General features: G+C 35.6%; 1 protein-coding gene across 5 annotated transcripts in view; it reads right to left on the bottom strand.

The window, feature by feature from the left end:
* Positions 1–27,921, bottom strand: part of RUNDC3B (RUN domain containing 3B) — a 143,568-nt gene that overhangs the window by 11,763 nt on the left and 103,884 nt on the right. For 3 of the 5 annotated variants that reach the window (XM_004739654.3, XM_004739655.3, XM_045089762.1), the window contains 2 exons: positions 10,545–10,691; positions 2,579–2,700 (listed from right to left, as the gene is read on the bottom strand). In XM_004739654.3, coding sequence (XP_004739711.1) covers positions 2,579–2,700; positions 10,545–10,691 — 269 coding nt within the window. The remainder of the gene's footprint in view (positions 1–2,578; positions 2,701–10,544; positions 10,692–27,921) is intronic. The other 2 variants (XM_004739658.3, XM_004739659.3) reach the window with 1 other exon arrangement.

The raw sequence follows: 27,921 nt of genomic DNA, 5'->3' as shown, positions 1-27,921 counted from the left end.
TGTCTCTGTGTATTCATACACTTTATTTTTTAGAGGCATTTTAGGTTCACAGCAAAATTGAGCAGAATGTGCTAAGATTTTCCATATCTCCATATCTCTTATGAACCTCCCCCACCAGAGTGGGACACTAGTTACAACTAATGAACCTATGCAAACACATCATTATGAACCAGGGTTCACAGTTTACACTGGGGTTCACTCTTGGTGTTGTATGTTTTATGGGTTGGACAAATTTATAATGACAAGTATCTAACATTTTAATATCATAAAGAATAGTTTCACTGCCCTAAAGATTCTCTATGCTTCACCCATTCATCACACACACACACACACATACACACACATACATACATGTTTTTATAGTATAAAAATTACCCATTATCAATCTTAACCTATTACTATTAATATGTCTATAATGATAAACTGATTTAAATCCTAAATAAATGTGTCTTCTACACAAAGAGTCATCATAAAAAAATCCACTCAGAGAATGGATTAATTTTTAAAATATACATATTCTAAATTATGAGAGTGAATTCAGTTTACTCTCTTCCACCTACCTTTGTGCCACTAGGATACTCTATTTTGCTATCTTTATTATCCACATCATTAAAAAGACTCATTTTTAGTCAGTATACACTATATACTAAACTATTAAAATAGACTTACAGCCCTCTGAGAACATTTCAACAACTACCTTAGAAGCAAAAAATTCAACTTAACATAATTTCCCATTGCCTGAGCCTTCTTGTTTGTTTGTTTTAATTTATTTATTTGACAGACAGAGGTCACAGGTAGGCAGAGAGGTGGGCAGAGAGAGAGAAGGAAGTCGGCTCCCTGCTGAGCAGAGAGCCCAGTGTGGGGCTCGATCCCAGAACCCTGGGATCATGACCTGAGCCGAAGGCAGAGGCTTTAACCCACTGAGCTACCCAGCTGCCCCCTGAGCCTCCTTGTTAATTGAATTTTTACTCTATACTATCTCTACCTTGTTCCTCACATTCTATGACATTCATTCATTATATACTTACTCTACCAACTCTATCAATAATTGTCTATAATGTGACAGGCTCTGGTAATACACTGGTGGAAAATATGCACAAGATTCCTTCCCTCATGAAGCATACATTTTAGCAGGGAGCTGAGGACAAGAATCATAGTGTAACAGAGGGCAGTGTGACAGAGTGCCTGGGGTGGGTGAAGATGGATATGGAGATGATGGTTATTTAAGGGATGGCAGTCAATGAAAACTTCTTTAAAGCAATATTTCAATAGAGACCTGATAAATGTTACCATTCAAAGACCTTAAGAAAGAAGTTTCAGGGCCCTACGAAAAATAAGTGCAAAGACCGCTGAGGCAGGAACCAACCTGAAGGAACAACTAGGAGGTCAGTTTGCTGGGGTGCAGGGTATAAGGGAAGGCAGAAGCTGGCAAGGCCATGATCATACAGGAGGCCATGATAAGCAGTCTGGATTGTATTCTGAATGTCACTGAGAGCCCCTGGAGAGTTTTACGTTTGGGTATAATATTTTCTCTTATGTTTTCTAAGATCACTGATGACTATATGGAGAATGGGCTACAAGGGGACAAGAATGAGAGAGGAAAAGACCCAAGAAAGAGCCGTGGCAGCAGTTCATCCATGCAGCTTGCCCCATGCGGCTGAGAGAAGGTAGTAACAGTGAAGATGATGAAGAATCAAGTGTAGACAGCGTGTGTGGCAGGGAACACTGATAGGACATCCTAGTAAGCGGACGTGGAGTGGTAAGGCGGAGGAGGCGAATGTAGTGACGTGGGTGGTGGTGCTATGTACTGCCGTGGAGCAGGCAGGAGGAAATGGAGACCCAGAGTAGTGCAGGTCCCCCTGCAGTAGGGAACTCTTTGCCAGCCCCCACCTCACGCACACTGGCGCGCAGAGAACTGGGAGGCAGAGATAAAAGACCTGAGCACCAGTATCATACTCTCACCACTTATCCAACCCGAAGTGCTAGAGTCACAGTCTGAGCCTGTGCTGGGGGCAGGAGAAAAAGTAATTCTGAACCAGCTAAGCTACTGGAGTTTAAAAATGCACAGGTTGAGTCTTAGACAATGAAATGTGATCACAGAAACTGGCCTGAAATGTTTTGTTATTGAACCAAGATGTTGTTCAGGAAGATGCAGAACAAGGGAAAGAGGGGTGGACAGAGCACAGCTGAAAGCAGGAGCAGGAAAAGCTGCAACTCTCATATTTGTTCCCAAGCTATTCAAAATACCCAAAAAATGAGCTACTGAAATTGACTCAAGAATGAGGAAGTAGTCAGCTGTATCCAAAGCTGCTAAGCAGTTTAACAGAACAAAGGCGGAGAACTGACTTTTGAACTGCAGTGGGGGACCACCTTGATCAAGTTGTTTTAGTACTGGGGAGAGACACAGAAAGCCCAATGGGCACAGGTTAAAAAAGACCAAAGCAGAACTTTTTAATCCTCCTGCAGCTTCATTCCTAGCATGCTTCACAGAAATGTCACTGCTGCTCTTCAGCATTCTGCAACCAAAGCACAGCAATGCAGGGAACAGTAATTTCCAAATAGATTTTGTTTCTCTTACCTTCACTGATTAAATTTAATGTGTCTTGTTTCCCATCTCCTTCTTGTGACTGACCTGGATCCAGTGAAGTCTGAGAAAGGCTGACTTCAGCTGATAACTGGTCAAGACTTTGGTAACTTTTTCTGTAAAACAAGGGTGAAATACTACTTGGATTTCTTCTCACAAAAAAGAATTTCTAGAGATATTCTTTAATGATTTGCTTCAATGAATTTCTGGTTTATTTCTCCCCAGTTCTTCCCCTAAACTCTGTCTCTATTGTTGCTACAATATGATCTCTGTTATACTTTTCCCTCCATACTCTCTGGAGGCCTGTGTGTTTAATCTATTGAAAAAGGAAAAGAAAAACAATTTGTCAAACTAATTTAAATCCTTGCACCAATTTTGATTATTTAGCTCGTGAGAAATTGGCAATCTTCTGGTTATTATCAATTTTCATAGAAGCAGAAAATCTACAGATTACTCTTAATGCAGAAACCAAAATGACATAACTTAATAATGACCTAGTATCTCCTAGGCACTTAAACATTCTTCAATGTTTTGAAATTTTTACAAACGGTTTTTACATAATAATAAGTACAAATTATCACAAATTCCTGCAATTTAGAAGTTTAAAAATGTAGGATAATAACATAGCTATTTCTGTTAATACACTATCAAGATAACCTCCTTCCCTTGTGTATTTGCTACTGTGACCTCAATTTCCATTAAACAAATTAATGAGAAATGAATTATAATAGAGGAAAAATTCAGTTATAAATGTAAAGTTATTAAGGCTTATTATTAACCTTCCTCATATTTGTTTTGTCAGGATAAAAACAACTCAAGAAATGCATGCAGCTTTGGTATTATTGACATTTCAAGAAGAGAATGGAATTCATTATTATTTCCAAATACATGTGATCCAGGAGAAAGAATATGCTTTTCAGATTTAACCTCTATTACCCAAGGTAGCAAAATCCTAATTTCTTAGAAATGTCATATAATATTACAAGAAAGTATATAATTTAAATGATCTATTCCAGAGCTACTCTCTATTCATACATACACAGTAAGCTTACAAATTTATTGAAAGTACATATATTATGCATGAGGGGATATATACAACAGTATCTATTTGTTTTTTTCATCTAAGAAATGAAGGATGAGATGATGGAATAATTTTACCACTTTACAATGTAGGCAGTGTTCTCATTTTATAACAGACGACTTTTCAAATGTCAAATATAAGAATTCTTAGTTATATTTTTAAGTAGCAGGAAATGCTATTGTAGGAAACCACTGACAATTATTACAATAGATAAAACACATATGAGCTATACAACATGTAATGAAGAAGGATACCCAGTATTTATATAAGGCTTACCAAACGCTAGGTACTGTCCCTACACATTTTATATATATATTAACTTATTTAATCCTCACGACTACCCTGAGAGGTTGGGATTTCAACTATTCCCATTTTATACAGCGTAGACTGGGGCACAAAGAAGAGATCAGATTTTAACCTGGCAGCCTGGCTCTAATTCTGTTCCCTATCTAGGCTATCTCCTTCTCAGTACAGGAACAAAAAAATTTAGTTTTCTGTTTTATTAAAAATCTTCTTAAAGAGCAGCCTTATGGCTGAGACTAACTATGTAAACTATACAGTATTGAATTATATCACTGAAAATTTTGCTTGACTTTCATTAAAAGTTTATTTCTTTAGCTACAAAGAAAGCAGGAATGCAGGAACTCAATAAAGTTATAAATTTTCTTTCCTAATTATTTTTCTGTGCCTAATAGGTAGAAGGCTTGTTTTTATACTTTTGGCTTTAAATGAGCTTCTGGCACTGGTTTTTTTCATCATAGGAAACTTGATAGTTAATATTAAATTTTAAAAATTCTAGAAATATTTACAAACAAAATACCCAGAAACAAAAAAGACATAAAATTAATTTGAAAATTTTAAGGACTGAGAGCTCGTGGGCACATTTTACAGCAATCCAGGGCTGTCACTAGCTGCGGGGAGGAAAGCCTAGAAAAGCCTCCTCTGATAAAAGCAACATAAAATGAACTTTCTGCATTACCTACTGAAGTTCCTTTTAGATATTACATTTCCAAGTGGAAAGTGATTGTGGAAACTATCTACCCTTCAATTTGTTATATTAAGTGAACAAGCTTGCATTCTATAGGCTTCACTTAACCAAATGCTAATGAATATAGAAACAGAACTTGGGTAGACCATGATTTCTGAAGTAATAATGGAAAGTCCAAGCCAAAGTCAAGTCCCTTATTCAAAAGATACTCATAACAGTACCATGTAATATTTTCCTTGCATGAAGATAATTACAGAGCCACCACCTGGGAGCAATCTAATCGAGCTGTTTGCAACAGTGACAAGGAATTTCCATATTCTTTTTCCATATTCCTACCTGATTGCCAATACAACTGGCAGCTCCTTCTGACAAGCATGTTGTCCTAGAGTAAACTGTCTGCGGGAGTTCTGCCTTTAAGAGGTCACCACTAAGTCCTATTTTAGAATTCTAGACTCTTTAACATCATACTGTAAGATTCAAATGTAACCCACAAGTCACATCAAATCAATCAATAGTCTGCTTCCTGAAGTAGATTTTTTAAAATAGCAATATCTTTCTTCATCAAAGTAAGAACCCCAGACAGTAAGATAAGGAATCATGTCAAGTATCATAAGCATCTGGGATGTAATAAAACCCATTTTCTTTAATATCTAATTATTTAAAATTTTAAATCACTCAAATACAAGCTATTATACAAGGAAACCAGATACCAAATAGAGGCAAATTAAAAGCAACTTGAGCAAAAGGCTTGAATTCACTTATTAATAAATTTTCTACAATCTTAAACTTTATATCAATGATCAGAAGTCATTATGTGGATAATCAACATCACCTATTTTCCCAATAGATGTAGTGAGGCCAATAATAATTTACATTATCTGGTAGTCATGGTAGTCACTGAGCAAAAAAGAGTGTTAGGCTCAGGAGACATTATCCACATGAAGAAAATAAAAACACAGATTTGCACACTGTAGATGTAGAGGCACATGAATGTGCACGGAGCCAGTGATGGGCTGTTCTTTTTATTCTTAGTTTGATTTTCATAGAAATGTATTTAATGAATAAATAAGCATTTCCTTTATCAGAATATCTATATACTCTTAATCTAAAATTAATGGAAGGATGCATGGGAGCCTGAAAGGGAAGGCCATATGTGAATCAGGTCAATGCAAACCTCATAAGCTGTAAAAGATTTTTGCAGCCTCATTGCTTCAGGGAGTCCTACTCCAAAAGTACTGGGAAAATGTATATGGGAAAGAGAACTTATAAGACATCTGAAGTAATTATACCCACTCATAAGTCATCAAAAAAATTAGCCTACATAGATCACAAAGGGGATATAAAGGCTCATAATTCTCAATAATCTGGTGAATAATAGCCAAATTAAAAGCAATGACAAATTTAGAAGAGTAAAAAAATTAAGTAGAAAATAAAAATATCAACAATGAATCTGATCTTTTAGGATGGAAATGAGTGGACTAGGCAATAATCCAACAAGATTATATAACATATACTCTAGTAACAGTATATAACCAGTATCTAATAAGATCATGTGGCCTAGACTTTGCATATAAAAAACACTAAACAGAACATACTGGAAGAAGAAAGTAAAGAATTGCTATATGTGTGTGTTTTATATATTATTTATTGTTGAGTTTTTTAAATTTTTTATTTTATTCTTTAAATTTATTTTTATTTATTTATTTTTAAAGATGTTATTTATTTATTTGACAGAGATCACAAGTAGGCAGAGAGTCAGGCAGAGAGAGAGGGGGAAGCAGGATCCCCATTGAGCAGAAAGCCTGATGTGGGGCTCAATCCCAGGACCCTGGGATCAAGACCTGAGCCAAAAGCAGAGGCTTTAACCCACTGAGCCACCCAGGTACCCCTTATTTTATATATATATTTTTTCTTTTTTTTTTAATTAAAAAAATTTTCTTTTAAATTTTATTTATTTGACAGACAGAGATCACAAGTAGGTAGAGAGGCAGGCAGAGACAGAGAGGGAAGCAGGCTCCCTGCTGAGCAGAGAGCCCAATGCAGGACTCAATCCCAGGACTCTGGGATCATGACCTGAACAGAAGGCAGAGGCTTTAATCCACTGAGCCACCTAGGTGCCCCTACTGTTGAATTTTTATAGTCAATCTGTAATGCTTTAAAAAATTTTAACATGATATTCCTATGTTTGAGATAAAGGAAAAGATATAAAACAGAGCATAATTAATTAGACCTTGCCAGGTCTAAATAATCAAGAAAAAACTGGAAATGAGATTTTTTTATTTTTTAAAGATTTTATTCATTTGACAGAGAGAGAGAAATCACAAGTAGGCAGAGAGGCAGGCAGAGAGAGGGGAGAAAGCAGGTTCCCTGTGGAGCAGAGAGCCCGACATGGGGCTCAATCCCAGGACCCTGGGATCACGACCTGAGCCGAAGGCAGAGGCTTTAACCCACTGAGCCACCCAGGTGCCCCTGGAAATGAGATTTTTTAAAAGTTTTATAAAGAGTATAGTAAATGAAAATAAGTGTGAGATATTCTACTGTGAAAAGGATTCTTCTATCAGTAGGTAATAACTCAGCCAGGTTATCCCATCACTCATTTTAAGAGAGAGCAAGGAGGAGAGCCTGGAGGGCTCAGTTGTTAAGCATCTGCCTTCAGCTCAGGTCATGATCCCGGTGTCCTGTGATTGAGCAGAGTCCTGAGATAGAGCCCCACATTGCATCCGGATCCCTGTTCAGTGGGAAGCCTGCTTCTCCCTCTCCAACTCCCCCTGCTTGTGTTCCCTCTCTGCTGTCTCTGTCTGTCAAATAAATAAAATCTTAAAAAAAAAAGAGATGGCAACTAGACCAAGAAATTCATTAAATCAAACAACACTATATCATTCCTTTTGGAGCTAACTCGACAGAGCTCCTAGAGAAATGCAGACATCCCATATTCTTAGCAGGGAATTATAATATCACATAATGACTAATTATAGGACCAGTTTCTTTCTCCAAATTATCAAGAGCACTAATATTCCTTATTAAGAGGTTTAGCCACCAGTTCCATAATTTGCAGGTTCTTGATAAATGTTTGTTAAACATTACTGGTCAAATTAAGAGGAATCAGTGATGAGGTTACTTCAAGAGCTTTGGCTTACACTACAGATTTGAGGGGAGCAAAAACCAGATCCTGAGAAAAACAATGATTTGTTTCAAACATGATTTACTGAGCACTACTCTGGAAATCCAGTCTCCATTTTTACATTGAAAAGTTGGGATTAGGTATTATGCTAAACAAAATAAGTCAATCAAAGGAAGATAATTATCATATGATTTCTCTGATATGAGGAATTTGAGAGGCAGGGCATGAGGTTGTAGGGGGTATGGAGGGAGAGAGGGAAAAAAATGAAACAATATGGGATTGGGAAGGAGACAAACCATAAGACACTTTTAATCTCATGAAACAAACTGAAGGTTGTTGCGGGGAGGGAGTTGGATAGGGTGGCTGGGTTATAGACACTGGGGACGGTATGTGCTATGGTGAATGCTGTGAAATGTGTAAGACTAATGATTCACAGACCTGTACCCCTGGGGCAAATAATACATTATATGTTAATTTAAAAATTTTTAAAAAATTAAAAAGTTGGGATTATATTTTCAAAACTGGGGATCTGCTGGTCACGTTAATTTTACGTAACTTTTACAAACTCTAACAAAGTAGAGTTGAGGACAGTGGGCGAATGCATATTCTGAAACATGGAAGATACAAAGTTATATAAGAACCAAACCAAAGAGATTATATAGAACACAAATAAAGATTCCCTGAGAAGTAGTAGGTGCCATGCAATTTATTACTGACTTGAAGAGGCATTACCCCCAGAATTACATGTGAAGAAGGTAAGAGGTGTTGCTTACTGTTGTTACACAGCAAGTAGGGTAGCAGAGATTACTTCCAAGTCCTGGCCCTAAACTCTGGGTCCAGTGATCTCCATACTACAGCCCAGCTGCATACATTCTGTTCAGGAATGTAGGAGGGCCATCTAAAAGAGCACCAATATCAACAGTAAGGCCAGATGAAAGGACGATGCTGAGAAGGCAAGAGTGTTCCCTCTTCAGCAAGTGGAGCAGTTGAGTCAAGGAGTATAAAGTCTGGATCCATGCTAGACAGACCAACAAGCAATTTTACTCCTTTTTTTTTTGATACTGCAATTACTTTTGCTGCTGCCATAATACTTCATAAAAGCCAGTCATTATTACATGCACAGGCAAATTAGAAATAACTCTTCCACTCAGACTCACTGGTGCCTCAAGATGTAGGTCTTACAGGCAGGTCTACATACAGGTCTTTTGGCTAAAATATTTTACTTCCTATTATCTAAAGTGACAATGTGGTTATTGCAATAAAAAGCATACTATTAGTCTTTTAATATCAGGAGTGAATGTTATAATATTTTTATAGTTATAAAAGCAGGAGCATCTCATGTGTTATAGAGAGATAAGTCGACCAATTACTGTAATAGATTCTGTTTTTCAATCAGAAATATGAATAAACTAATATTTTTATTACTTATATATGTCACAGAAAAATAAAATTATAGACCAACATAAGAAGACATATTCTAGTTGTTTATAAATTTCAGAGGTATATAAGGGAACTTGGTTCAATCCATGAAAGACTCAGTCAACACCTAGAATCATACTTAGCACCATGGTTAGTAGATGTTGAAGAGAGTTCTACTGATTCATTCTGTAAGCAGTCTGCTCACTTTTCTCTACTTATCTCTAGCAATCAGTGAAACAAACAAGCAAAAGAAGCATTTTTTAGCAACAGAAGGTCAAACTGATTTTGAGCACTCCCTTTGATAGATGAAAAAAATCACACAGTAAAGCAGTTAGAAATTGCCTACACTGAAACAATCCCTGTAGAAATGTCTGGTTACTAACTACCTAGTGAAAAGCACCCTAAGAAGCCCAGATGGAAATGTGTTTCTCTACCAGTGAGGTTTAAAAATAAGGGCTTAAAAAGAAGAGTGGAGAAGAAATTAAAAAAAAAAAAAAAAAAAAAAGGAGGGAGGGAGAAAGGGAGGGGAGGAAGGAGGAAGAGAAGAAACGGAGGGGGAGGAGGGAGGAAAGGGAGAGAACAGAAGGGGATAGAGGGACAGAAGGAAATGATCAGAAAACTAGCCAAAGAGAGGAAAATAAAGATCTTGAAAAAGTTATCAAGATGGGAAGAGTGGCTAAAAGCCAAGAGAAGGTAATACAATTTTTATGTTATCTTTCAAAATGGAGATACTCCAAAAGAATATAGCCTATTCCAAAGGAATGCAGCTCTCTCAACATTTCAACACTATGACTTAATGTAACAGTCCTAAATAGTGGGATAAAGAAATACAAAAAGAATCTTATGGCCCACAGGTGGCGTGATTATATTTTCTATAGCCTCCAAAAATTAGATTTCTCAAAAATAAACAAAACTTTCTCAGACCTACTAAGAACAATATCTTTTCAATCTATCATGAGATGGAATTTTGTGTTTTCTAACTAGCAAGAAAATTAATCCTAAACCAATACAAATACCAAAGCTAAAATTCAAAAATAGATGGCTCATTGAATACAAACTCATAGACGTAACTGAAGGACTGGCTGAAGACTTAAGGGAGAAGCGGGTAGCTGGTACAATACTGCATAAGAATTTCTTAGTTATTTTACTTCCCCAGGGTGCCTTGGCTTCAAAACATTAACATATTCACTGCCTTAATCGGACTTTATCAAGACAAAGTAGTCTTAAATTCTACTTTTGCCCTAAGTTAATAATGAATTCATAAAGAATAAGTGAGAAACCAAAGTGGATAACCATGTGTTTTGGTACAACTAAATTTGTAATTAGTTGGAAAAAAAAGTATTACACTTACTCATACCACTGTTTATTGTGTTTTCGGTAAAGCAACGTATCCAAGGCAACAGCATTGACATCCAGAGCTCCTGGGGAAGGCCACTGGTTGGTGAGGTGGGCAGTTAACTCTTGTCTTGATCTTAAATCATTATTCTTTAGCACAGTCCTGTGAATATTAAGATGGTGAGTGCTTTTGTCTTCACTGTTCTGCAATGGCAGAGGAGCCTAATGGTATCAATCTGGCCCCCAAAATTCATCTTTTTAAAATGGTATGTTAAGATTGTCAACAGAACTATCGGGGCTATTAATGTCTCCTACCACATATGGTTTTCATTCTTTCTCTACAGGCTACAACAAACCACTAACATGTGGAGTTCAGACTTCCGATCTTTTCCACACAGATATTACTAAAGGACTAAAGGTGCATCTTGCACTTTACCTAAAAAATTTTGGTATCTTAAAGTTATAGATTATTAGATTCCAGTTAAAATAAGAAAGAATTCCATGTATATGATTTTCTAGCATCAACATTCACTCTATTAATTTAACTTAGTAAACAAAAAAGAATTAAAATGAATAAAAAATAAAAATAAATGCAGAAAAATACAAAAAAAAATCCATAAGGTGTCCGGAATTTTTTAATGAAAGTAACTACAAATATACCTTTATGAAAATAATTAAATCAATGGTAACTGAACACTATAGCCCATTTCAACTATGGAATGAAGCCATTGTAACAGTTCACAATTTACTCTCGGTTTTGTAGAACCATTACTCATTAATAACAATTTGCAAAAGAGCTAACTTTGGGCCAAAATTTAAACCTCACAAACCAATTAATAACTGTCACAACACTAATTCAGCATTTGAACTGGTGGTTAAAGACAAATTTAAAAACATAATTCTGTTTGCAAAGGCCCTATTCTACCTCTAAAAAGCTTCAAAATACTATGTAGGCAAGACGCCTTTTCTAACAGGAGTCCATGACTTTGGTATACCAAAGTCTGAGCCATCATCTCAGAAGCAGGGAGGTACTATGTGTCTGCCACTAAGTGTCTGAAACAATCGTCCTGCTGTGGGTGTCAGAACAGTGGTGTGCTGGCAAGACAATCCTGCACACAAAAAACGAACCTACACAATACCTCTAGCTGTAAACTATGACTCAGATGGAAAATTTGATTTTTATATGTCTCTATATATTTATATGTCTCTAACAGGCTACTTAGGAATATTTCTGCTTTTACAGGGTATCTGTGTATACTTTTGCTCCATCTATGCCACACACAAACATTACTTGAAGTAAATACTAAGTTTAATCTTAGAATGGAATACTAAAAAAGTAAAAGAGGCAGAAGTCTGTTAGAAGGTATCACATTAAGATATTCTTGTAGGCTACCTGAAACAATTTCGTTTCAATGGAAAGAGAATGAAAATTTTAAAAAGGACTTTTAAGGTACTTTAACATGGGTTTTTATGAAAATAATAAAGAGTTCAGAAAAACTTGAAGACCGTCAGAAAATCAGGTTAAGCAGAAATGGGGTTACTGGCTAGAGAATCTATTAAAATAAACCACATTTGGGACGCCTGGGTGGCTCAGTTGGTTGGACAACTGCCTTTGGCTCAGGTCATGATTCCGGAGTTCCCGGATCAAGTCCTGCATCAGGCTCCCAGCTCCATGGGAAGTCTGCTTCTCCCTCTGACCTCCTCCTCTCTCATGCTCTCTCTCATTGTCTCTTTCTCAAATAAATAAATAAAATCTAAAAAAAAAAATAAGCCACAATTATTTTGGCTTCTCTTATTGGACTTTTCTCTTTCACATATTCACTCTCTCTAGGGTCTCAGAGAGTGTCACTGGGAAACCGAACTTCGATGTCATCACTGTTTACAGGAAAAAGAGCAGAATGTAAGAAAGACAAATATGCACCTTTGAGGAAATGACATCGGAAAATTAAGTCAATATAAGTAATTGAACAAATTCCAATTTAGAATATATTATTCCTGGAAATTGAAAAGTTTTACATTGCATAAATGAAAAAAAAGAACTAAGTTTCATGGAAGTTTTTACACAGTACTTGTCCCTGGAAAATTTTTGCCTAATGACAACTTATCATACTGTCTTTAGAATTCTGTGTTTAGAAATCCCAATGACATTGTTTCCTATGGGCAGCTGCCCTCAAGTTCCTACTGGCTTTGAAACAGGAGACAGAGATTGCAGTGTACTGGACAGGCTCAGCTTCTATCCAGGCTGCACCTGCTTTCCACCTTCTATGACGAGTGTGGAGACAGACAATACTGGCTTTGAGTTGCCACAGCAAATGGGAAAGGTTCCTAGAGAATCCTTGTGTAAGGCCCCTTCTCTCACTGCTCTAGTATACGAAGGAACAGGCAAGCAGATTTAAGGGATGTTGAAAACCCTACCCCTGAATTCTGAATCTTGATTCTGTCTACTTAGATAATGAAGAGACAAAGCAGTTTATTTCATTCTAGCAGTAGGCTCTGACCAAAATGACCAGCATAGAGACAGACCTCAAGTTCCTCCTTGCTAGCTCTGAAGTAGCTCATCCCACCTCTCTCCAAGCCTACTTTCTCAGTCTTTATTTCCATTCCTTGAGTTGTTGATATCAATCTAAGGAATTCCATTTTTGCTAAGAGTTGACTGTGCTTTCCTACAATCAAAGAATCCTATTACTCACTGAGAACAAGCAAAACATACCTAGTTAACCTTAAGACCTACACAAAGGTAATATAAATGCAGTTAATATGGAAAACGAGGATATTTTTCTCATTGGCCAAGCTTAAAAATAGGTTCATCTTAAATTACTCAAATTTTCTCCTAGTGTGAAATCAGTGGCAATTTAAGGTAAAATTATGTGATTTTTAGCATTTAACTTTACTTAGAACTCTAACCAATGTTAACACTAATAAACTAATCTAAAAATTAAATCATTCTATATGAGATAGATTCTACTTATCATTTCTGTCTATGACACAAGTCTTTTATAAGCAACTGAACATCTCATTAAGGTAATAATTCTACAGAAAGGTACAATAAAGGAAAATTATTTATTACAAAAGTAGTAGCAACATACTTATCACAGCTAATTTTAAGAACTTTCCTGTGGTAGCTACCTTAAATTGCTAGATAGATCATTTCTCTTCAGATTTTCAATAGGAATTATGCAAGAATTTGGCCACAAAGATTCTAATTTAATCCCCTTACAGTTTTACTGAGGTACAATTAGAAATTAAAAACTGTATATATCTAAAATGTACAACTTGATTTTGTAGACATAACAATATAATCACCACATTCAAGCTAATTAACATATCCATCACCTCACAGATGTCTCTTGCGTATGAACACTTGAGATATACCCTCTTAGAACACTTTAGGTATACAATACAGTATTAAGTATACTCATGTTGCTGTACATAGATCTCCATAATTTATACATCTTGCATAACTGAAACATTTTACTTTCTGAACATCATCTCACTTCCCCCTCTCTCCAGGCCCAAAGGGGTACAAAATGGTTGTCCATTCTAATCTCTGCTTCTATGCATTTGACTATTTTAGATTCCACATATAAGTGAGATCATGCACTATTTGTTTTTCTCCATCTGGCTTATTTCACCTAGCATAATTTCCTCAAGTTTCATCCATATTATTTCAAAGAGCAGATTTGCTTTTTTTAAGGTGGAATAATTCTCTGTAGTGGGCTTGTGTGGATAAAGACACAAGGTCTTCATATATCACATTTTCTTTATCCATCCATGAGTTTCCTTCCACTTCTTGGCTATTGTGATTGATATATATATACTGAGATATAGCATGGAAACATCAGTTTGAAAAACATGTGGGATACATGGAAAGGAGATTATTTACTAATTTATTTACTAGCAGAATGTGTGCTTGTGGAGCAGGTATTTTAGGAGACTTCTCCAAGAACAAAAGAGCTGATGGGTACCATTTCCTTACCCTGTCCCCCAGCCTGGATATGCAGACACCTACAGAACTACTGCAAGCACTCTTTATGTAGCTTGCTAGCAGTGCCTCCCACCCCTGTTCTCTCTTATGGACTGCCCACTCCAACCCCCACTGGGTAGCTCTACAATGTGGTTCCAGCTCCCCTCCCATAGCAAACCTACTCACCCACTACACTTATTAAAAGTGTACCCTACCCCCACATTGTTCTGCAGACCCACACCATCCGACCTGCCCTAGGCAGCAGTCCATCCAAAGAGGCACCACAAATCTAGCACTGTGCAAGCAGCCCGACAGTGTCCAACACCACTCCAAAAAGACTTGCCCTGATGAAAGGGAAATACACCCATGCACCAGTTCTTCTGCAGTCCCAGCGGTGGGCTGGGGGCAGATACCCAGTCTGACTGCAGGCCCCGCCCACCAATGAAAGTCTCTCAGGGGATAACAAAGAGAGAGTGACCTGTCGCCAGCTCTTCTGCAGTCCCAGTGGTGGGCTGGGGGCAGACACCCAGTCTGACTGCAGGCCCCACCCACCAATGAAAGTCTCTCAGGGGATAACAAAGAGAGAGTGACCTGTCGTTTGGTGTGACCACAGTTCTGGCAAATGCCTAGTCTGACCCAACTCAAGTCCAAAGACCCACTAACAACAAAGGGACCAAATGCTGCTGAAACAGGCAAAAGTGCCATCGCAGATGATAGAAGGGAAAAGCACTAAGTCACAATGGTAAGGGGCATGCAACACACATAGCTGATGCCGCTGAAGCTCCAGGTTCTGGTGAAGAGGGGACATTGCCCTGAAGGGCACTATAGGAACTTTTCTTCATAAGGCAACTACTTTCAAGAGTAGGAGACTCACATGACTTTCCTAACACAGATAAACAGACATAGAGAGTTAGACAAAAATAAGGAAATAGAGAAATATGTTCCAAATGAAAGAAGAGGACTAAATCACAGCAAGAGAGTTAACAAAATAGAGACAATCAATATGTCTGATAGAGAATTTAAAATAATGGTCATAAACATAATCACTGAACTTGAGAAAAGAGTGGAGGACCTCAGTGAGACCCTCAACAAAGAGACAGAAAATACAAAAAAGAATCACATAGAGATGAAGAACTCAATAACTGAAATTAAAAATTCACTAAGAGAATAATGAATTAATTAGAGGAAGTAGAAGGATGGATCAGTGACCTGGAGGACAATGTAATGGAAAGCAATCAAGCAGAACAGATTAAAGAAAAAGAAAACAGTAAGAATAGATTAAGGGAACTCAGTGACACCATCAAGTGTAATAACATCTACACTATAAGGGTCCCAGAAGAGAAAAGAAGGGGGCAGAAAATTTATTTGAAGAAAGAATAGCTCAAAACTTCTCAAATCTTGGAAGAACACAGAAACCCAGAACCAAGAGGCACAGAGATCCCCCAGTGAAATCAATTCAAGGAGGTTCACACCAAGACACATAATAATTAAATGACAAAAAGTAGTGATACAGAGAAAATCTTAAAAGCAGCTAAAGAAAAGAAAATAGTTACATACAAGGGAAACTCCATAATGCTATCAGCTGATTTCTCAGCAGAAACTTCATGGGCCAGAAGAGAGGAGCATGATATATTCAAAGTGCTGAAAGTGAAACATGTGCTGCTCAAAATAGTCTATCCAGCAAGGCTATCATTCAGAATAGAAGAAGAGATGAAGAGTTTCCCACACAAACAACAATTAAGGGAATTCATCACCATGTAACCAGCCTGATAAATAATGTTAAAGGAGATTCTTAGAGTGGAAATACTATTAAAAAGAGCAAGAAAAGTAGGAAGCACAAAAGCACTAAAATTAAGTATGTATACAAAAAATAAGTCAAGGAATTCAAGAAATAGAAGGATATAAAGTATGACACCATATGTAAGAACATGGGGGTTGGAAGTAAAAATGTAGTGCTTTTAGAATGGGTTCAAATTGAAGTGACCATCAACTTAATATAGACTATTATATGCAAAGATTTTATATATAAACCTAAAGCTAACCACAAACCAAAAACTGGTAATAGGTAAAAAAACAAAAAAACAAAAAAAAAAAAACAAAGAAAAGAATTCAAGTGTATCACTAAAGAAAGCTACCAAACCAGGAGAAGAGAGCAAGAGAAGAAAGGATCAGAGAAGAACTACAAAGACAACCATAAAACAATTAACAAAATGGCATTTAAATACATACCTACCAATAATTACTTTGAATGTAACTGGACTAAATGCTCCAACCAAAAGAAATAGGGTGATGGAATGGATTAAAAAGCAAGATCCATCAATATATTGTCTACAAGAGACTTATTTCACAGCTAAAGACACATGCAGATTGAAAGTAAAGGGATGGAAAAACATCATGCAAATGGAAGATCAAAGAAAAGAGCTGAGGTAGCAATACCTATATTGGACAAAACAGACAAGTACTCATGTTGGTTCAGTCTGAAGAGCATGCAGCTCTTGGGAGTTGTGAGTTCAAGCCCCATGGTTAGGACAGAGGTTAAATTAAAAAAAAATTTTTTTTAAATTGGACTTTAAAACAAAGACTGTAACAAGAGACCAAAAAAAAAAAAAAAAAAAAAAAGATACTACATAAACATAAAGGGAAAAATCCAGCAAAAAGATATAACAATTGTAAATACTTATGCACACAGCATGGGAACACCCAAATACATAAAGCAGCTAATAACAAACATAAAAGATGTAGCAATATAGTAATACTAGGGAACTTTAACACTCCAATTACATCGATGGATAGATAATCCAAAAAGAAAATCAACAAGAAAACAGTGGCTCTGAATGGCACATTGGACCAGATGGATCTAACAGATATATTCAGAACATTCCATCCTAAAAAAGCAGAATACACATTCTTTTCAAGTGCACGTGGAACATTCTCCAGAATAGATCACATTTTAGCCCACAAAGCAAGACTCAACAAATTAAAAAAAGCAAAACAAACAAACAAACAAACAAAAAAACGAAGTCATAACACACATCTTTTCTGACCACAGCACTATGAAACTAGAAATCCACAAGAAAAAAATCTGTAAAGAACTTAAATATATGGAAGTTAAATAACATGCTACTAAACAATGAAAAGGCCAACTAAGAAATCGAAGAGAAAATAAAAAAATACATGGAGACAAATAAAAATACAATGTTCCAAAATCTTTGAGATACAGATAAAGCTGTTTTAAGAGGGACATTTATAGCAATATAGAACTACCTCGAGGAGCAAGATAAATCTTAAGTGAACAACCTAAACTTATACCTAAAGAAGTTAAAAAAAAAAAGAAAAACAAAACCCCAAACCAGGAGAAGGAAGGAAATAATAAAGATTAGAACATAAATAAAAAACAATAGAACAACTTAATGAAACCAAGAGCTGGTTCTTTGAAAATACCAACACAAATAATAAACCTTTAGCCACATACATCAAAAAAAGAAAGAGAAGCCTCAAATAAAAAATCAGAAATGAAAGAGGAGGAGAAATAACAACCAAATCACAGAAACACAAGCAACTATAAGAGAATATTATGAAAAATTATATGCCAAAAATTGGACAACCTAGAAGAAATGGATAAATTCCTAGAAACATATAACCTCCCAAAACTGAATTAGGATTGTTATCCCCATCATCTATTTCATCCATTCCCTCACCCACCTCCCCTTTGGTGACCATCAGTTTGTTCTCTATAGTTAAGAGTCTGTTTTTTGGGTTGTCTTTTTTTCTTCTTTGCTCTTTCAGCATTTTAATTTTTAGTAGAGACCCATCTCAGGTAAAATGTATAGTCCCAGTAAAAGATACTTCATTGTTTCCAAAAAACCTATTTGCTTCTAATACATCAGTTAGTATTTTATCATACTGATCTGCCTCATATGTTTTGTACCCATATTTCCATATATGCTCTTCTCTTTACCCAGAATAACCTTCCTCTTTTTCCCCTCACCTGGTGATCTAAAGAGCTTCTGAAAAGCCCTATTCAAACATCAACATCTTAGTGATGCTTTCTCTGGACCACTATTCCTGGTCTACTTACATAAAGTGCACATACCTTTATTACTATACCTATACATATGTATCTCTATACACGTATCACACCATTTAGATTATCAGTCAACTTTGATATCCTCAAAGTTACCTTATTCAGACTTATGCTTTACTTTAAAAAATATTTATTTATTTATTTTTAGAGAGAGAGATGGGGGGGGCTGCAAGAGTGGGAGGCAGAGAGAGAGAGGGAAAGAGAATCCCAAGAGACTCCATATTGAGCATGGAGTCCCACACAGGGGCTTGATCCCATGACCCTGATATTATGACCCAAGTTGAAACCAAGAGTCAGATGCTCAACCAACTGCACCACCCAGGTGCCCCCTTATTCATATTTAAATTCTCAGTATCTAGCACAATTCCTATGAGAATGTAGATACTCAAGTGTTTATACATTAGAAAATATTATTTCAAAGGTTTATCTTTCTAAAATGGAAATCTGATCTGATATAATATTGGTAACTCCTCAGAGCTCCCTAGCATGGCATATAAAGTCTCTTCTCATCTGGCCCCACATACATACATGCTTACCCTCTGTGTTTGAGTAACAAGGAGCCACCATGCTACTCCCTATATTTGCTGGGCTATTTAATCTTTAATCAATTTGCTTTTGTTGTCTTCTCTACCTGGGAGGCCCATCTTTTCCCACAGTAGTCTATCAAATGTAAAAAACACTTTAACGAATTAGTATAAGCATCTAGTATAACCATCTTAAACCCTTCCCAGTTCATTCTCCTTTACAATGAAATCCTTTGTTTCCCACTGTATCCCATACATAACTCTATCATAGCACTTTGACATCTTATTGTTCTTATTGTTTCTATGACTGTGGCCTCTGTAAGCACTATGAGGATAGGAACTAGACCATATTTATTTCTTTATTCTTAGCACCAAGCCAAGAACCCAGGATAGAAGAGCTCAATAAATGTCAGCAGAATAAATAAATATTGAACTATAAATCAGCAAATTTTATCATTATCAAAATAAGCTGTGGCCTATTCTTTTTTTTAAATCCAAAGGACAAAGCAGAATCTTAAAGAAAAGGAACTTTGAAAAATAATATCCTCAGGGAGAGACAGAAAATACAGAATATACTATACTTTAAAACTGTTAGAAGGGTACCTGGGTGGCTCAGTCAGTTAAGCATCTGCCTTTGGCTCAGGTCATGATCCCAGGGTCCTGGGATTGAGCTCAACATCAGGTTCCTTGCTCAATGGGAAGCCTGCTTCTCCCTCTCCCTCCATCTGTTGTTCTCCCTGCATGCACTCACTCTCTTTCTCTATGTTAAATAAATAAATAAAATCTTAAAAAAAACTATTAGATTTTTATTTCCCTGATGCCAAGTGATGTTGAGCATTTTTTCATGTGTCTGTTGGACATCTGTATGTCTTCTTTGGAGAAATGTCTGTTCATGTCTTCTGCCCTTTTCTAGACTGGATTACCTGGTTTTTGGGTGTTGAGTTTGATGCAGCCATTCTGGAAAACACTACAGAGGTTCCTCAAGAAGTTAAAAATAGAGCCACCCTATAACCCAGCAATTACACTACTGGGTATTTACCACAAAGATACAAATGTAGTGATCTGAAGGGGCACCTATACCACAGTGTATAGCAGCCATGTCCACAATAGCCAAAAGTGGAAAGAGCCCAGATGTCCATTGACAGATGAATAGACAAAGAAGATATGGTGTGTGTGTGTGTGTGTGTGTGTGTACACATATACACAAACGCACAATGAAATATTATTCAGCCATCAAAAGGATGAAATCTTACCATATGCATTGATGTATATGGAATGGGAGGGTATTATGCTGAGCAAAATAATTCAGTCAGAGAAAGACAATTATCATATGGCTTCACTCATATGTGGAATATAAGAAACAGTGCAGAGAACCATAGGGGAAGGGAGGGAAAACTGAACAGGAAGAAATCAGAGAGGGAGAAAAACCATGAGAGACTCTTAACTATCAGAAAGAAACTCAAGGTTGCTGGAGGGGAGATCTGTGGGGGGATGGAGTAACTGGGTGATGGACATTAAGGAAGGCACACGATGAACACTGGGTGTTATATATAAATGGTGAATAACTAATCTCTATATCTGAAATTAATGATGTACTATATGTTGGCTCACTGAATTTTAATTTAAAAAGCTATTAGAAATTAAATACCAATGCATCTTTCTTATTTTAAATAATAAAACATTTAGGTAGCTTTCATGTCTAGGGAAGCAATTTAATTCTGTTAAGACCATAATAAATATCATTGTGCTTTGCTAAACATCACAACAAACTTCTAGTCTAGTGGTTCTCTACCCTGACTATATATTCAAATAACTGGGGAAGCATTTAAAAAATTCCAATACCTAGTCTCATCTCAGATCAATGAAATGAGATTCTATGATGGTGGGGTCCAGGCAATGCTACTTTTTAATGCTTCCTAAGTGAATCTAATATAAATTATTTTTCTCCTATAAAATAATAATAAAATTCCTTATGTATCTGGCTGTTCCTTCTCGGTCTCAGTGGAGGTACTTTCTTCCACTTAATCCTTAAACATTAGTGTTCCTGATTCCTTCCAGTTCTGTTCTCAAATTCCTAAGATTCCATGTAAATACAGAGAAACTGGATTTTAAAATGAGGTTCTATGTTTTTTTCAGCCCTGAATATAACATTCATTATTTTAAAAAAGAGAGAGAGAAAGAGAGAGAGAGAAGTTTTCCACAGTTTGGTCTTTTTCCTTTCAGAGATTAGGCTCAAGTCTGCTGCTACTTACAAGTTTTACAAAAGATCTAGAATTCCATAATCTCTATTCTGATAGTGGTGCTTAGTCAATTCAAAGCTATTATTTTGTTCATTTGTTCAGGCTTTGGCCTGTGTCTCCAAACTTGAGTGTTATCTTCTTTCCCACTTACCTGAGGCTATGCTGATGCTCATGAGGATATACTTTTGGCAGCTGGATATATAAGGCATATGACCCCTGGCACTTAGGATTTAATATCTGTGATTCGAAGCATTCCTGAGCAATCCAAAAGATGAATGATACAAAGCAATTTTTAATTTGGTAAGGCAGCACATTTGAAGCCCACTGTTATGAATTCAGTCCTGAGAGTGAGTAGCAAAATTCCTACCCCCACTGCAACAAACCTTTGCTTTATTTTCCACTTAGCATTTATATATGTATCTATGTCTCTCTCTCTCTCTCTCTCTCTCTCTCTCTCTCTATATATATATATATATATATATATATATATCTGTACTTCTTAGGATATACTCCAGTGCCATTTGCGACATGGCATACCAAAAAAGTCTTAAACTATAATCATCATGAAAATAAAAGATAGTGATCTACAATATCACACTGCAAGTAATTGGCCTTAAGGGGAGAATAGAATTAGGAGCTAACAATTCAAAACCTATTCAACTTTCTAACTAGAACACAAAGAAAAAGTCACAATATTAATAAAATTCCAAATCAAATTTAGAATATTGGTTAAATTCATATTAAGTAAAGAAATATTACAATAATTTAACAAGAACAACAAAGTAAAAGCCATGTGACAGAAAAGACTGGAGGGAAGGATTGAGGCTGCTGACATTGAGGCTTCCCATGAAGGCAAAGACAAAATGCACAAAACTGAGGTAAACTACAAAAAGAGCTTCCTCAAGGTGAAGTTGACCTGCACCAGAGGAACACAGGATGAAAGAGTAATGCATACGGCAAGAGAATGCCACCTACTGGTGCTTTGCAGTATTTGCCCATGTTGGTGTATTCTGCATTCTGTTGGTGCTTTTTACTGAGAAACATTTACCCCTAAGAAAAATCAGCTATGGCTCAAGGGGATTTCTTCACTTTGCTGGCATCATCCCCTTATTTGTGAATCCTGTATGAGTTAGTTCACACTACAGAAGTGATTATATAGCAAGTGCATACTCTCAAAAATAAAAGAAAGCAAAACAAAGAACAAAATCTTCATCTCATTGGTAACTGAGGAGGGCATTAGCATCTTCTTCTGAAAATTAACGGTATCCTGTAAGGACTAATATAATATCCTACAACAACCAATACTAGCCTATAATATACTATCATCCTAACTGGTGAGGAAAAGGTCTTGTGTACAGATTTTAGCCAATGTACATGGAGGGAAAAGAATTAGGAATCACCATTTTACAAATCCCACTTAATCAACAGCTCCAGATAATGTTCGTGCTCATTCTTGGTTCAAGCCATTAGATGAAAGGCTGATAAAAACTTTTACAAAGGAAAAACATAGTTGTCACCACCTGAATCCACTGTTCAATGTTACAGTCTTTAGAAGAGGGACAACCAGCGTGCTTGGTTATGATGTGGACAGGACCACCTACAAAATACTCTTCTCAAAAAAGTTAAACTCCTATTTAACCAGCCTCTTAGGATACTGGTTCTCAACCCTGACTACGCAACAGAACATGTAAGCAGCCTTTTACACTTTCCTGAGCCCCAGCTTTGACCAATTAAATTAACATCCCTCAAGGTGAGCTCAGTCAGGCATTCTTATTTTTTGCAAAAAATATTTTTAAGAAGCTCCCTGAGTGCTTCTAATAACCAACCAGAGTGGAAAACCCACTAATCCAGAGTTAAGAGGATATACTTTACAGGATATACAGCACAGAACAGTGATTCTTGAACTTTAATGTGTCAGTTATACCCCTGAGGATCTTGTTAACAACAGATTCCCATTTGGCGGGTCTAGGGAGGGCACCAAGAATCTGCTCCCCGATGACACTAAAGCAGTCAGTCCCCTGTGAGTAGGGAGGATACAAACCAGTGCTGTCCAAGGGAAATATAAGAAGAGTGGCATATATAATTTAAAACTTTCTAGTAGCCACAGTAAAAGGAATGAATTTTAATAATGTACTTATTTAGCCCAATATATCTAAAACATTACCATTTCAATATGTAGCCAATATAAATAGTTCCTAACAAGATACTTTAAATTCTTTATTTCATGCTGTCTCATGTGGATGTTATACTTACAGCACATTTCAATTCACACAACTCACATTTCAAGTGCTCACCAGCCACATGCACAAAATGGCTAACATCCTGGACAGCACCGGTAGAGAAGAACAAAGAAAGAAACCTCAAAGAACTAATGCTGGACATTCTATAGGAAAAGTCTGCAAACAGATAACAGGACAAGTATGAATGGGAGAAACTAAAGTCTTCAGAGACATAATTATATGTCATGTATGATTTTGTTTCTTAATCCAAAAATGCAACTACAAAAAGGTTGGGCCTTTTTTTTTTTTTTTTTTTAGAGAATTAGGGAAATTTGTTACAGATGAGCCTTTAAATGATAAAAAGAATGTCTCTAATTTTACCAGGTATGATTATAAGATTACGTGAGAAAATGTCCACTTTCTTAGAGATGAGCAAAGAAGTATGTAGGAAAGAAAGAACAGGATTTGCTTCAAAATAGTTCAGCAAAAAAAGAAAAGGAAAATGAAAAGTTAAAACAAATGTGACAAACGCTTGGCAACTAACTATTCAATCTAGGTGATGGTAATTATGGCTTTATTATACGAATCTCTATACACTTGAAAATTCTTTAACAAAAAGTTTAAAACATAATAATAGCATTAGAATTTAAATGCTAATTTTATTTTTTATAAAGGTCAACTCCATGCTAAAGGGTGGAAATAAGTGAACAAAACAATGGTATTTATGTATTAATAATATGTGTGTTATTTACAAATTGTACTTTAAGGAGGCTTCCTTTCTTTATGTACTCAGTATAAAACATTTACCAAATAAGGATGCCAAAATTGAGCCTCTTTTCTAGTCTGAGTCACTTCTCTGTGAAACACTGTCTTGCAGTTCCAACTGTTGGTACGCCCCTTGCCCAAATATACTGACATATGCTCTACTGAAGAATATGCCAGCAGTTTTAATCAAACATCATAACTAAAGGCAATGAAATGACACCCATATCAAATCTGTAATTTCTTGGTGTAATATGTAATTTCTCATTATCACTCAAGAAAGTACAATACAGTGTAGTTTGACCTAATTATCTGGTATCTGGCTTTTTTCTCTTCCGGATGCATTTTTTTGATTTTTCTGTCTTTACATGGATAACAGAGTATGCACTATGTATTATCATGATGTTAACTCTTAGTAATAATTGTTACCTGCCAAAAATATACACGATCAGGAACTACCATAATTTGTTCACTATTAACTGGGCCAGGATGACATCACTGCACTCTTGTTAGGATCTATGCCACTCGCTCTAAACCTTGTGAAGCAGGATGCTACAGCATCACTGACTTCTGGTTTGCAGGCTGACAGATCACACCATCACTACCCACAAGGAACTACACAAACATGGCTGTTCAACTATAACAATGCACTAATTTTAATAATGTGTGGTTCTTTACTTCTGTTATATGTTCCTTCACGAGGGAGCCTTATTGGACATTACTATTCCTATAGCTTTTCACACCATAAATAGGAAAACTACATGAGCCAAACAGCAAAAACGCCTTTTTACAAATTTTAATGGTATTAATCATGACAAAGGTATTTAGATTTTACTCACTATTCTGAGCCTCTGTAGTCCTGAGATTTGAAATTAGCATTTTACAAAGATCTAAGCCTGTGGATGAGCACAAACCTTTCCTTCCATGTATGATTCTCTTCAATTCACAATGTGACCAATAATGTCCATCTGTCCACTTCTTTAACTTAGGAGCTCTTTGTGAAGACAGACTATATCCTTCTTATTTTTTCTATTCTTGGCACTCTCAAGCACAGAATTATACATTTAAATAAATGTTTACTGAATAAAACTAACCTCAAAAATGAAAAGGTTTCCCACCAGATAGCATAAATAATATGACAGTAAGTTTTTATAAGACCATAAACAATACATTTCATAATCTTATGAAAGACTTTCCATACATTGATTCAAAGTGTAACTAATACATTAAGCTTGCTTGTATTTATTTTATTGGATGAAGTTTAACATGCAAGCAAAATTGAATTAAAACTTACCTAAATAAAATAAAAATATGCCACAGATTTCAATAAAACTATGAAAATAAAAACCTAGAGTGATGCTGTATTTCTCAATGAAATAATGGCATTATTCTTAATCATTATTTGGAGATTTAAAATTTTTTGACACTTTAAAATTCCACCAACATAAATTTAATCACCCAAATACACCTTAGTCAAAGACTAATAATCCAAAATAATCCAATTAGTATTCCATCAGTAATTGATGAAGAAAAGAATTATAGTTAAAAGTGGTACCAGTAAAGTAGTAAGTAGCCATGTATATCTTCCTCCCAATATATGCAAATCTATACCGTAATTATAAATATTAATCCACATGCCATTTGGAAAGTGGTTCTGAAAAACAAATATATATTTTGAAATTTGGGGATAATAAAATCAAAGTCAAATTCATTTGTTTGAGCTGCAGCATTTGGGCATAATAAAGTAAAATATTTTAAATTTACCATTTATCTACATGTATTTAATAAGGATATTTTAAGGTTTTTATAGACCAAAAGAGAGGAATAATCTTTGAATGTTTCCTTTGTTCTAACTGTATTTTACATGATAGCATTTAATACTCATAGTAATCTATAAGGTAAGTTTTATTTCCAGCATACAGATAAAGAGACAGAGGCTCTAAGGTATTATTAAAGACTGAGCTCATAATAATAGGCAAATACAAAGCCAGTGTCTGAACACAGTCCATATCTGTAAGAAAGCTTTAGAATGCTCCTCTAGTGCACCATGCTCACCTGTACTCTACCCAAAACTATCAGATGTTCACATTTTAGGAGTATTCAAAGACAAATTAAAGCATACTTTAACAGTTACTCAAAAATACATCTAAGCATTGAGAAATATATAAAAAGAATAAGCCAAGTGACAAAGGATTTAAATCAACTAGGAAAAGATGATTAACATAATGTGAAAGCAAATATTACATGCTTTGTAATCCACTTAATACTCTTCTCCTGACCTTTTCCTTTACACGTTTAAAATTTTAATCTTCTCAGGGCCACTACGGTTTTCTCAGGATTAACAAAAAGAATTCCAGTGCTCACATTTCATTGCAGGCCTTCCTAAATGTTGACAAAAAATTTCAGCAAGAAAAGAAGGGGAAAAAATGTCCACTTTCTCCCAAAGCCACAAATATGTCTACAGTATTTATTCTGTACCTTACAGATGATTCAGTTAATGTAGTGAATTGAGAAGATTCTCAGAGGAAGGTATCTTACTCTTCTGTTTAGTATCCTTGTAAGTTGTTTTTTGTACAAAGGACCTTGTAAGATACCAATTTACCTGGCTAAGAGTATATAGCCATGTTATGTGAAAGTACATCTTTGACCCTAAACTCAAGAAAATAGCCTAATTCTGATTGGTGACTTTACTTTCAGTATTTAATTTTTGCTCTGGTAATATTTATTTAAAATATCCTTAAAGGCATTAAAAAATTGTAAGTATCAACGACACTTTTCTACTATATAAGTGTAATAAAACTATAACTCAGATTCTTTTTTCAAACTAAAAAGTTTGAGTCTCTTCCTTTACATTATCAAAAGTACAGTAAATGTGACACATTTTATTTTCCAATTTCACAATTATTTTTAAGTTAAAAACATTGAGACAAACTATCAGCATCAATTGCAAAGGAAAAATTAAATAATCTTCAACTTTTCAAGCTGTAAAGAAATAACTAGAAATCTCCATTGTTCAGATCTGGATATTTTTCTCCCTGCTTACAGAAGCAAAGAGTTATGGAAGGTATTAATATGTCTCTCAATGAGTGATATTCCACAGGACAAACTCTCAGTAAAATATTAGAAAAAAATAATATGTGAACATAATTCTTTTTTCCAAGACACAAATTCCTAGAAAACACTGAAATTTTATGTTAGTTAATAAAAGATTTTTACTTAAAAAAATCATCTTTCATGTTTACTAGGTCTCAAAAGATCTCCCCGGAAATTATATGATAATTAAAAAAGGAAACATAATAACTGTACCAAGAGAAAAACACATTAAACAAATGATTAAAATTAATATTAGTAAAAAAGACCAACAGATTCCATGGACCTCTGGATATCATATCCCCAACACTTACAGACACCCTACTTATATTCCAACCACAAATGGATAAACTCATTCTAATCATGAGAAAAAGCAAACAACTCAAATTGAAATTTGAATTTACATTCTATAAATTGAATTTACATTCTATAAAATCACTAGCTTGTATTCTTCAGAAATATCAATTTCATACAAGACAAAGACTGAGAAACTGTTGTAAGTTAAATGTG

Source organism: Mustela putorius, unplaced genomic scaffold (genome assembly GCF_011764305.1).
Source record: "Mustela putorius furo isolate JIRA1106 unplaced genomic scaffold, ASM1176430v1.1 tig00003845_pilon_pilon_pilon, whole genome shotgun sequence".
Classification (NCBI taxonomy): domain Eukaryota; kingdom Metazoa; phylum Chordata; class Mammalia; order Carnivora; family Mustelidae; genus Mustela; species Mustela putorius.
The sequence above is the reverse complement of the archived record's forward strand: the minus strand, read 5'-3'. Positions and strand labels throughout refer to the sequence as shown.